Source organism: Sphaeroforma arctica (assembly GCF_001186125.1).
Source record: "Sphaeroforma arctica JP610 unplaced genomic scaffold supercont1.660, whole genome shotgun sequence".
NCBI lineage: Eukaryota > Ichthyosporea > Ichthyophonida > Sphaeroforma > Sphaeroforma arctica.
The window spans coordinates 19,655-31,653 of record NW_014039898.1 but is presented as its reverse complement, the minus strand read 5'-3'; the positions used below and the strand labels follow the sequence as shown (position 1 = coordinate 31,653).

The 11,999-nt window shown below is 40.7% G+C and overlaps 2 protein-coding genes across 2 annotated transcripts; both read left to right on the top strand.

Annotated features, from left to right (window-relative positions):
* Nucleotides 1-7,444: 7,444 nt before the first annotated feature.
* SARC_07888 (hypothetical protein) lies at nt 7,445-8,699 on the top strand (the record flags this gene model as incomplete). The annotated part of the gene is made up of 5 exons (XM_014298155.1): nt 7,445-7,630; nt 7,696-8,007; nt 8,065-8,241; nt 8,333-8,448; nt 8,489-8,699. The coding sequence occupies 5 exons, from the start codon at nt 7,445-7,447 to the stop codon at nt 8,697-8,699; spliced, it is 1,002 nt and encodes a 333-aa protein (XP_014153630.1).
* A 2,739-nt stretch (nt 8,700-11,438) lies between these two features.
* SARC_07887 (hypothetical protein) lies at nt 11,439-11,989 on the top strand (the record flags this gene model as incomplete). The annotated part of the gene is made up of 2 exons (XM_014298154.1): nt 11,439-11,922; nt 11,967-11,989. 2 exons carry the CDS (start codon nt 11,439-11,441, stop codon nt 11,987-11,989), a joined length of 507 nt encoding a protein of 168 aa, XP_014153629.1.
* Between the last annotated feature and the right edge of the window lie 10 nt (nt 11,990-11,999).

The following is an 11,999-nucleotide window of genomic DNA, read 5'->3' as shown; positions in this document are numbered from 1 at the left end:
TATATCATAAAACTTACGATCAAAATACTGGTATTTATTTGTATTGACGATTCATGTTAACAAGTGTATATACGCATTCGTCTATGACATGTTCTATAATATTACTGTAGACATGCAAAGTGAAGTATAACATATGATACTATGGTATCATTATCATTTTATATATTTATCGCCCTATACATTATGGCATTCTGTCCTTAAATATATTCTTATATTTGTGATTTGCTTGGTTGTATTTTATCTGTTTGTATCGTGAATTTCAATCTGATGGGAAAGAATTTCTGAATAACTTGTATCATGTATGATTATGACCTATTAATACTAACCGTATCAATTATTATATCATCCTATGTTTGCATGGTCTATCTAATCGTTTGAATGTCTGAATGTTTATTCTTTATATAATCTCGAAATGCGTATTGTTGTCAAATTCAATGTAATGTTAGGATCTATTATGGTAAGTATCTAAAAATGTTATGTCAATAACTGTTATATACATAAATATATATATATAGCTGTTATAATCTGAACAATCATATCGGATGATGTTGCTACGACCATTACTGGTGGTATAGCTACCTATCTGTACCAAGCATTAACTAAAAATAGTTATTAATATAACGTTTGCATTATTATTGTATATTATATATTTTATGTCTATATACATGTTAGTACTTGTTATACCGATATATACTCGGATTATGTTATTGCCTATATCCTTGTAAGTCTTGATTATTATTGTTGGTTATTGTAGGTGTATATATGTATGGTGTATATCATAGTACCATCACCTGGAATTCAATCTATTGTGCGTGCAATCTCTTATACTATAGCGTATGTTGTACGTCCTGTTATTGGCATCCACTATCATTCTAATATATACTATAATATTTATGAGTATCTATGTAACTTATTGTCTTTCTATGAACAGTCTATGTGCCATTGTATTGAGATTTCTCAACTATTATATAGGTGTGCTGTTTGTTATACACGAGATGGCGTGAATGTATTATTTTATGATATCATATATGTATGATACCTATATCTAATTAGTGTTAATGTGTTGCTAACAGCGTTCTCTTATGTGTGTAAATGTGAGCGCTGTAGCATGCCTAGTTGCTGAGATATCCGTGTTTGTACGTGTTATATGTTGGTTATTGCATGTTATGTAAGTGCTAACGATTACGGCAAAACGTTCACCGATTATCTTAAACGTAAACCTTTTATTCAAAACGTGTTTACAAAAAAATTCAAAAATTAGGCCCATTTCTAGGCCCCGTTTTCTGTAAATCTATACGTAAACTGTTCCGACTTCTACGTAATGGTGTTACATGTTCCGACTCTTGCGTAATAATGTTATACATGGTCCGCCACCTACGTAATAGTGCTACACGTTCCGACCTGTTACGTAATAATGCCTGCATGTTCCGACTCTTGCGTAATGATGTTGTACATGTTCCGCCTTCTACGTAATAATGTAGCACGTTCCGACTTTTACGTAATAATGTTATCCAACTCAACACCACTCATGCGACTATGCAACACGCTTGAGGCTGCGGATTCGGCTGCGGATGATATGTTATTGAATGTGTGAGTGTGGTATGTTGTCCTCATGAGCATACTCGAGTTGGGCGCGTATTCGGTGACTCCGTCACAGCGCCTTACACGTTCCGACTTCTACGTAATGGTATTACATGTTCCGACTCTTGCGTAATAATGTTATGCATGGTCCGCCTCCCACGTAATAATGCTACACGTTCCGACTTGTTAAGTAATAATGATTACATGTTCCTACTCTTGAGTAATAATGTTGTACATGTTCCGCCTCCTACGTAATAATGTAACACGTTCCGATTTCTATGTAATGGTGTTACATGTTCCGACTCTTGCGTAATAATGTTATACATGGTCAGCCACCTACGTAATAGTGCTACACGTTCCGACCTGTTACGTAATACTGCCTGCATGTTCCGAGTCTTGCGTAATGATGTTGCACATGTTCCGCCTTCTACGTAATAATGTAGCACGTTCCGACTTTTACGTAATAATGTTATCCAACTCAACACCACTCATGCGACTATGCAACACTCTTGAGGCTGCGGATTCCTACCGACTCTCGAGTTTTCGCGCAAAGTTCAATGCGGCGTGTCCTCAGGGTTGCTCACCTCCGAGTAAGAGTCAACAGGGTGCTCGCCTGTACTCTCAGCATCTAAATAAACATACGTTCTATTCTGTCGACTGTGATGGTGCCATGCAACACGCTAGTAAGGCTGCGGTTGCTCGCCGACTTCAAAATGCCTACGCAAAGTTCAATGCGCCGTGTCCTCAGGGTTGCTCGCCACTGAGTTAGAGTCAACAGGGTGCTCGCCTATACTCTAAGCATATAGATATACTTGCCACACACAACCAGCACTCGTGTAACTAGACCGCACGATCCACTCCTAGGTAGCTTTCTCTGAACCTTCCACACTGGGATCACCAATCATGGGCGGCTTTCTCTGAACCTTCCGCGCTGGGCAATAGTGCCGGCCTTGTAATGTTTGATCGATTTCAATTTGTTTGTAGCAATATGCTATGTGTGACGCACAGCGCCTTATACTTGTGTTTTTGTTAATACTATTTGCATTACCGCGTAGTGCTTTGCTACGATGAGTCATGCCTTTGCATAATTGATGTTCTGTATATGTCTACACGCGGTGTGTAAGCTAGTGTGTATGTGTTATGTATGTTGTGTCTCTGCTATAGTAACTAAATCAAAATAAATGCCTTCTGTTTAATAATGTAATAATAATTGTATGTGTTGTTCTGTTGATTTGAGAATCTACCGAGGGTGTGTGTATATGTAAATATTCTAAATATTACCAGCACTCGTGTAACTAGACCGCACGATCCACTCCTAGGTAGCGTTCTCTGAACCTTCCACACTGTGATCACCACTCATGGGCGGCTTTCTCTGAACCTTCCGCGCTGGGCAATAGTGCCGGCCTTGTAATGTTTGATCGATTTCAATTATTTTGTAGCAATATGCTATGTGTGACGCACAGCGCCTTATACTTGTGTGTATGTTAATATTGTTTGCATTACCGCGTAGTGTTTTGCTCCGATGAGCCATGCCTTTGCATAATATTCTGCATATGTCTACACGCCTACGCAAAGTTCAATGCGCCGTGTCCTCAGGGTTGCTCGCCACTGAGTTAGAGTCAACAGGGTGCTCGCCTATACTCTAAGCATATAGATATACTTGCCACACACAACCAGCACTCGTGTAACTAGACCGCACGATCCACTCCTAGGTAGCGTTCTCTGAACCTTCCACACTGGGATCACGACTCATGGGCGGCTTTCTCTGAACCTTCCGCGCTGGGCAATAGTGCCGGCCTTGTAATGTTTGATAGATTTCAATTATTTTGTAGCAATATGCTATGTGTGACGCACAGCGCCTTATACTTGTGTGTATGTTAATATTGTTTGCATTACCGCGTAGTGTTTTGCTACGATGAGTCATGCCTTTGCATAATATTCTGTATATGTCTACACGCGGTGTGTCAGCTAGTGTGTATGTGTTATGTATGTTGTGTCTCTGCTATAGTAACTTAATCAAAATAAATGCCTTCTGTTTAATAATGTAATAATAATTGTATGTGTTGGTTCTGTTGATTTGAAAATCTACCGAGAGTGTGTGTTTATGTAAATATCCTAAATACTTGATACTATACAGTTTATCTAATTGCCTGTTCTAGACACGCACATACCTGTAATTCACACCCGCAGCTTCTGTGCTGTCAGTTATATTTACATGCACTAATACATAATACGCTTGTATGTGAACATAAACACGCGCTTGCGCAATATCGCCGCCTTGGTCATCCATACAACTGACCAAGGCAGCTCTTACCTTAAATTATCTTGCCTTGTAATCGACTGTACCCTGTGTATTCCTGAAGACGTAATCAACTGGTAGCTCGCTTGTGTCACCAACAGTAGCATTCATTTCCATGTTTGATTGTCACCCGGCCTATCCTCGGCGATGCGCAACACCATCTCGCCGTTGTAATCCGCTGCCAGTCTCGACAACTCCTCTAGCGGTAACTCTCCAGCGTAGTATCCCAGTATCAATCCTTCTTCCGGCCACAGCAGATTCTCCCGCGGCAGCACCAAGATCCCTTAGCAGAACAGCGATTCTTCATCGAGCCATAGCAAGTCCTCCCACGGGAACGCCACCGCTCGGCAGTCGATTGTCGACCCATCGACGAGCCACATCACGTTGTCGTCCAACTTTAAGTGTATCACCTTATAAAAACGTCCTGGTCACCTTCACACTGCCTCATAATTGTTTGCGTTATACTCGTCAGCGCACAGCAAAATTGTCGATTGTAACTGAATGATGTCTCCAGCACCAAGTTATGCATTACAATACACACAATCCCATAGTGTTTTCTCAGCATAAGAACACTAGCGATAGCTCCTGGATATCTTATCGTGTGTGTCTCCTCTCTGACACCTAAAATGAAGTTATACGCTTGTATTGACGTCAGCACCATGTAAAGAGCTCTGTTTGCGTAAAATTCGCTCGGGGTAAAATATACTTGTTAGTGAATACTCGGGGGTCCATAGCAGACTTATTATCTGCCCAATATCATTTCCCCGTCATGTGTGATAGACCTTGTCGATTGTGTCTACTCTAAGTAACTTGTTTCCACACATATACGTGCAACAACGTCACCCAGTGCGGTACGTACACCTTGTCCTACCACTTGTCTCCTGGTCATAGTATACCACAGTTGATCGACCGTGGCCTCTCTACCCAGTCATGCACCGGTACTCACAAATCACCCTTTTGCGAGTGTTTGACATTTTCTGTAAAGATTGCTGCACCCTACTAGAATATATTTTTGGAAACATTCGTACTATGTTTGTGTGCCTTATTTTGTAAATATAAAATATGCATAATATATATCGTACATCCCCGCGAAATATACATAGCAGGTCCATCCACAGCATAAATGACTAGCCGATTGTTAGTATTGTCAAGGCTGTGTTCGCGAACAAATCATCATCAATTGTCTATGACACCAGTCAAGCAATTTACCAAGCAGTCATAAACGTATGTGCCGCATCTTCGATAGATATCGAATTATATATAGTAAACCATGCTACCAGCCGTGCCACTTGCAGCATAATTAACCACTGTCACTCAGATGATTGCATGCCGTATATGCTAGCACATTGTGTAAGCAGGACTGAGAGTATCCTTACTCCTCTTTCGAATGATTGGAAGGTCTGTAACTGACTGACATCATTCCAAAGTGGGGAAGGCCTGTAACTGACGTAATAAATGGCCTAGCATAGTGTAGACCTCTGCTTTGGTATTTCATCCGGTAATAAATCAGAGGATAATTATGTCGCCACCTCATCAGTATGCAATGGCGACTGCAGATGAATTCCAAGCAATCGTTTCAACAATCGAACACAGGTTTTCTTGTTCACATAGTGACTTCACTCATTGTGTAACAAAAATTACATACCTAATTAATTTTAGTTAGCTTAACCCGTGAGGAACGTAATGTAATAAATACAGTAGTTCGGTCACTTAAAAATGTGGTCAAAACCAAGTAACACTTAGTAAAGAGTGTTAAGTCTGAAATAAGTGAACTCAGTCAGAAGTGCCATTGGGAATGGCGCGCCTGGTATATTTATTAATCACGATCCTATGTGGAACGAGACTTTCTCTACCATCGGGTTATGTGAAAATACCCGTCTCTATGGTTTCGTATGAGTCATCACTTTTATCTCATTAAATTCTCTATTCCACTAATCGGTCCGGACCTCTGGTCCGGTCCTCCAATAGTCCCCTAGATCCGGTCCTCTGGTCTGGACCTCAAATAATCCCCTAGGTCCGGTCCTCTGGTCCGGTCCTAAATTCCTCCCCCTGATCCGGTCCTCACGTCCGGTCCTAAATATCCGCCTAGGGTACTTTGTCCACAATTCATTCTTGAACCAATATGATGCCAAAACAAGACCAAGCTGATGCCATTGTGATACCAATGTATGCCAATATGATGCCTATATGATGCCAAATGTGATGACAGAAAAATAAAATTTCAAAATATCCCTATATAGACTATTCATTCTCGCTAATGTGATGCCAACGTGACGCCAATATGATGCCAATATGACACCAATTTGCTACCAAAAGTGATGACAGAAAAATCAATTTTCAAAATATTCCAATACGCAGCCAACATGAAACCAATTTGATGCCAACATTATCAGTTTACTCCAGAATCGCCCATGCCGATGCCAACAACTGCAACCGCCCACTGACACGGCTACAGTCATCTTTATACCTACTTAAAGGTACCGACGTGCTTGTATTAGTCCCCTCTTTCGATTGATACTATTAATGACGGTGTCCAATGAGATGCCGCATTAAGTCTGTAATTCTCTAAAGTGAGATTGGGAGTAGGATTTTCATGAAAGGGGCTCTTTAAGAGCCCGCGCCGCGAAATACCGACCTGTTTTTGAACAAAAAGGTCCGGCAAAACATTTGTACCAGAACTTGGTACCAATGAATAATTTGAATAATTTGTGCGATTTTCAACAAAATCTAGACCAATGAATATCGATTTAATGTCTATCCGAAGGAAATTTAACAACCAATAATATTGCTAGCTCATTGTAGTTAAAAACACAAATTCTAGAAAAATCGGTTTAGAAATAAATATGTTTAATTTTGTCACAGTCTAATTGAATAACAAAATATACGTGATATTTTTAGAATATTTATTATTTTAACTAGCCTTTTCATTAGTACAATGTTATAAATGAGCTTTGATATCTACTTCATTAACTGATTTTCATAGATCAATATTTATTCTATTTTTACATTTCTGGCTTGTTTTTCAAAAAAAAAATCGATGGCTGACGACAGGTGTCAAATGATACTTATATAAAATAATAGTATATAAATATTTGCAGAAGTAGTAGTAGAAGTCATATTGCAGTAGTAGTAGAAGTCATATTGCAGTAGTAGTAGAAGTCATATTGCAGTAGTAGTAGAAGTCATATTGCAGTAGTAGTAGAAGTCATATTGCAGTAGTAGTAGTAGAATTCACATTGCAGAAGTAGTAGTAGAATTCATATTGCAGAAGTAGTAGTAGAATTCATATTGCAGAAGTAGTAGTAGAATTCATATTGCAAAAGTAGTAGAAGTCAAATCCAGAAGTAGTAGTAGTAAATAATGTACAAAATTTACATCTCATTCTTGTTTTGATTATAAATGAACACCTTGCTTAGACGAGCGAATGTATACATATACAGTGAATAAAATACAAAACAATGACTGATAATTACCTATCATCGCCTACATTGGCGGACATTGTTGAAGTTATCGATGAATCACGGCAACTGATCAGTGATCTAAAAAAAAGTAGTTGACGATGAAATGCAGGCCAACCCTACGCGTGAAGTGGTAGTAGATGAAGTGGGACAGCAATCGCCGGACGAAGTAGATGTTGTAGTAGACGAAGTAGATGTTGTAGTAGACGAAGTAGATGTTGTAGTTGACGAAGTTGATGAAGTACAAGCAAAAACCCCTGAGCCCAAACTTAAGTTTAGGAGACGAGCAAGGGTTTTAGGGTTTAGGGTTTAGGGTTCTAAACCCTAAACCCTAAAACCCTACGTGTACGCGAAAAGCCGGTAGATCTATCGAAAAATGACAATCGATGTTTAGATATGCGAGTAAAGAACATGCTGACTAATCTTGATATTTCACTTACAAGATTCAGCAAAGTAACTCATTTAGAGGGTGCCATAGACACACCGCACAAGAAACTTGTGGTGCAAAAGTACAACGCAGTCAAAGATTGTTTTTGCTATACGATAAACCATGCTAGTCCTTATCGTGTGCGTGAAGTGATTGATCAGAAGGCAGTGAAAATGACGAAGCAGAATAGGAAGGATGATGTGGCTAGGCTATTTTTAGAAGCAGCACTGAAGGTCATGGTGGTCGGTGGTAGGAATAAAAAAGATGTGGTTGGCAGTATTTTTGCTTGTACAAAACAGGAAGAGGCGAAGGAGATGGTAGAAACCAAGCGCGATGATATAAATAGGGACGAGAAGCGGACACTGGACAAGGACAAGGAGAGTCGAAAAACCGCTGGGATACTTACTAAGACTCCAAAGCCACAGAATAGAAATACCAAGAACAAGACGCGAAAGCACAATCAACGATCAAAACGAGTACACGTTGAATTACCATCAAATAGTTGTGATAGTAGTAGTAGTAGGAGTAGCAGTCTAAGTTGGGCGGATTTTATAGCTCCTACACCAGTACGAGTACACGTTGAAATACCACAAATGGTTGAAGATAGCGGAATTAGTTCTTGTGCCCAGAGTCGAGTCTATTACATATGGACCCGACACATACGACAAACTCGAGGAAGAGACGTTTTTCTACAACTTCTACTGATGGCACAAATGGTCGAAGTGATAGTAGTAGAACTTTTACTGATGGCGCTAATGGTCGAAGTGGTAGTAGTAGAACTTTTACTGATGGCGCAAATAGTCGAAGTGATAGTAGTAGAACTTTTACTGACGGCGCAAATGGTCGAAGTGGTAATAGTAGAACTTCTACTGATGGCGCAAAGGGTCGAAGTGGTAACGATGACGAGGGAGGTGCAGAAGAGTTTGATGATTAGGATAGGCGTCTAGATTTGAAACGCAAATACAAGGTGAAACTTGGACCTATCAAATGGCGGAGATTGCGAGCTGATTTCCAAAAATACACTTTACGGGGTAAGGACAGGCCGCAGCAGAAGTATTCATATAGGGTTCCCCAGGACAAACTAATGGGTGCCATGTATTGGGTACATTTTAACCTAGAACACCGACCCGGACAACTACGGAACATGAAAATGGGAGGACATCTGTTCAGAGATATATCTGTGTTCTTAAGAGGAGGGGATAGTCTGTGCCGTCTGTATGAACACTATAAATGTGCTATCAAGAGCGACATCCAAATAGGTAGAGATACCTTTAATCTTCTGTTAAATATGCTGACGAGAAGATCACCGTGCCTCGCTGGCTTGTCCTACTACTACACAGGATTTTGTACAGTAGTAGAATGTGTACACGAAATGCTTAATAGTGAGGAGAAGAACGTCGAGAAGATTAAGAAGTTGAAGACCGATCTCAAAATTCTGAGATTGGGATTGGATAGCAGTGCGGAACATGTTAAATATACACTCGCAAACCACCAGGAAGTAGAGAGCGAATGCATACATCATTGCATGGCATAACAATTATTCGGAGAGTGCACAGGACGGGGACATCAACACACAAAATCTTGCATAGCTTGCGAATTGTACTACGATTATCCCAGCAAAATCGCTGGATTACTGAAGGACAACTTCGAAAAATACTTCGACCCTAAAGAATTTGTAAGTATGATGGAAGCCTGTAAGCAGTTGAAGATCGAATTTATTACTTTTGCGAGACACAATGCGAGCCACAAAATGCGGGCCGAGATACAACAACGGTCGATTGATAAACTGGAAGTTGGACTAGCCGACAACCCTGACACATCACAAACAAAAGGAATGTATTTATATTTACCTTCCAATCCTACTTCTAGCCTCACACCTGTTTTACTACTTCCACTCCCACACCTTATCGGTCGTGAATTCTGATACTACCCATCCCATTCATACTCGCAGATTCTTCCTATGAAAAAGAATGAAGGGCAAAGTGAGTACTTTGGCAAATCAGGGATGTCTCTTCTAGGGTTTATGCTCGTGCGGGGTGAATACAAGGTACAATCTGGGGACGAAGAACCGACCAAGCACTTACAGACATTGTTTTATTATTATATACCGGACGACAACGGAGGACAAGATGCACCGTCTGTCGTGCTCGCTATTGAAGCACTACTTTACCACGTGCGGAAGACGATGCCCAATATTACCAGTATAGTGATGCAGTCAGACAATACATCCACATTTTCCAACTCCCTACATTACACCACTACACCTCAGATGCAATCACCTGATGGTAAGCTCAAGATAACGCGATGGATTTTTACAGAGGCACAAGCGGGGAAAACAGCGCTTGACACACATTTCGAGTATGTGAATATCGTGCTACAACGATTTGTAGAAGGCCACGATGTAAAATCAAACAAAGGTGGTAGTATATGTACGCCTGTAGATATATACAGGGCAGTATGTGACCAAGAAGGGATAACTGATATCTCTGTGGCTATTAGACCGCGAGACAATTCCATCGTGAATTATGTTGTCCAAACTACTAAAGATACTACCATTGGAGATACTGCCACTGGAGATACTGCCACTGGAGATACTTCTAGCACTGGCGATGAGAAGACTGTGCAGCAGGTACAATGGGAAAAGCCTGGTGATTCATTAGTAGTTCCCGAAGGTGGAAAACATACCTGCAAAGGCTGTGCTCGTCCTATTCATGCGATCTGCGGTCACGAAGATCCGAGCTCTGACGATACTACCTCGGCCTTAAGGTTTGTAACGGTAAAAGCTAAGAAATCTATGTCTGAAGTTTATAAGTCGGAACATGAGATAGAACAAGAAACTGTACTGTATAGGGAAAAATGAATACCGGGGAAACTTGTGGAACAACCGGTTGTTCACTTTGGAACCACGTTATCGGAACATCACAGCTACAAATATCAGATCGAGAGTGCTATGCGAAAGACACGCGTTCATGACATTGAATGGGATGGATTCCGACATGTACAACTATCGGAACAAAGCGGGGTATATAAAGTGCAAGTAGTAGTAGAAGCAAAAGTGCAAGTAGTAGTAGAAGCAAAAGTGCAAGTAGTAGTAGAAGCAAAAGTGCAAGTAGTAGTAGAAGTAAAAGTGCAAGTAGTTTTAGAAGTAAAAATACAAGTAGTAGTACAAGTAACGCTCATATCATATATTTCCTACCTCGTTCAACACCAGTCGCCGGCAGAATTGATTGAAGAATTGGCTTTGCCAGAAGGTCTTCAACCGCGCACGGATTTAGGGAAAATGTCATTACACCACCATCAAAGTCCAGTACCTGCAGTGTGGAAGCCGATTGTATCAAGTAAGGGAGCGGTAATAAAAGACAAGGAGATTGTGGGTGAAAAGGCTAATGCTATTAGTTCCGCACTGGATAGGTTTCAACAAGGGGTGGCGACACTGTATGAGGTCTCATCAGAAACGAAGCCATTACAGCCCGAAACGATGCTGAATATAGTCCAACCTCGATGGGCCAGGAAACCCCTTCAAAAACCGAAAGCAACTTTTGCAGCCGTGGTACGAAAAGGTTTGGTACAACTTTATGTACAGGGAGTAGACGACACTAGCAAGCGTGTTAGTTCAGGAGCAGCACTGCAGATTTTAAGACAAAACGTAATCACATACGATTGATATCAACGTATGATTATCACCAGTCCTAAAATCAAGGGCTTCTTTGGGGGTAAGCCCAAATTGCAGAATCAGTATAAAAAGCTGACGATAGGAGATTTAAAACGTAGACTGGACTCAGAAAACATATTTTATGGACCATTAGCGGACAAGACCGAGCTGACAGAACTTCTACGTGTTAATGAGATCAAATTGGAAGGCATGTTGCCTAAACCTACTTCTACGGCTACCCCGAGTTCTACTACTACTTCTACGGCTACCCCGAGTTCTACTACTACTTCTACGGCTACCCCGAGTTCTACTACTGCTTCTACGGCTACCCCGAATTCTACTACTGCTTCTACGGCTACCCCGAGTTCTACTACTGCTTCTACGGCTACCTCGAGTTCTTCTTCTACTACTACAAACACGTCGTCCCCACCGGGACCTATATCAAATATAATAGGACAAAGACCAGATGAGACACAGTCCTCCGACAATCCTGGGCCCCATGAAGGTAAATTCTTGATTACATTCTCTGTTCTATTATACCTGCTACAGGTCCCAATAAAATTACGCTTTAGAATATATATA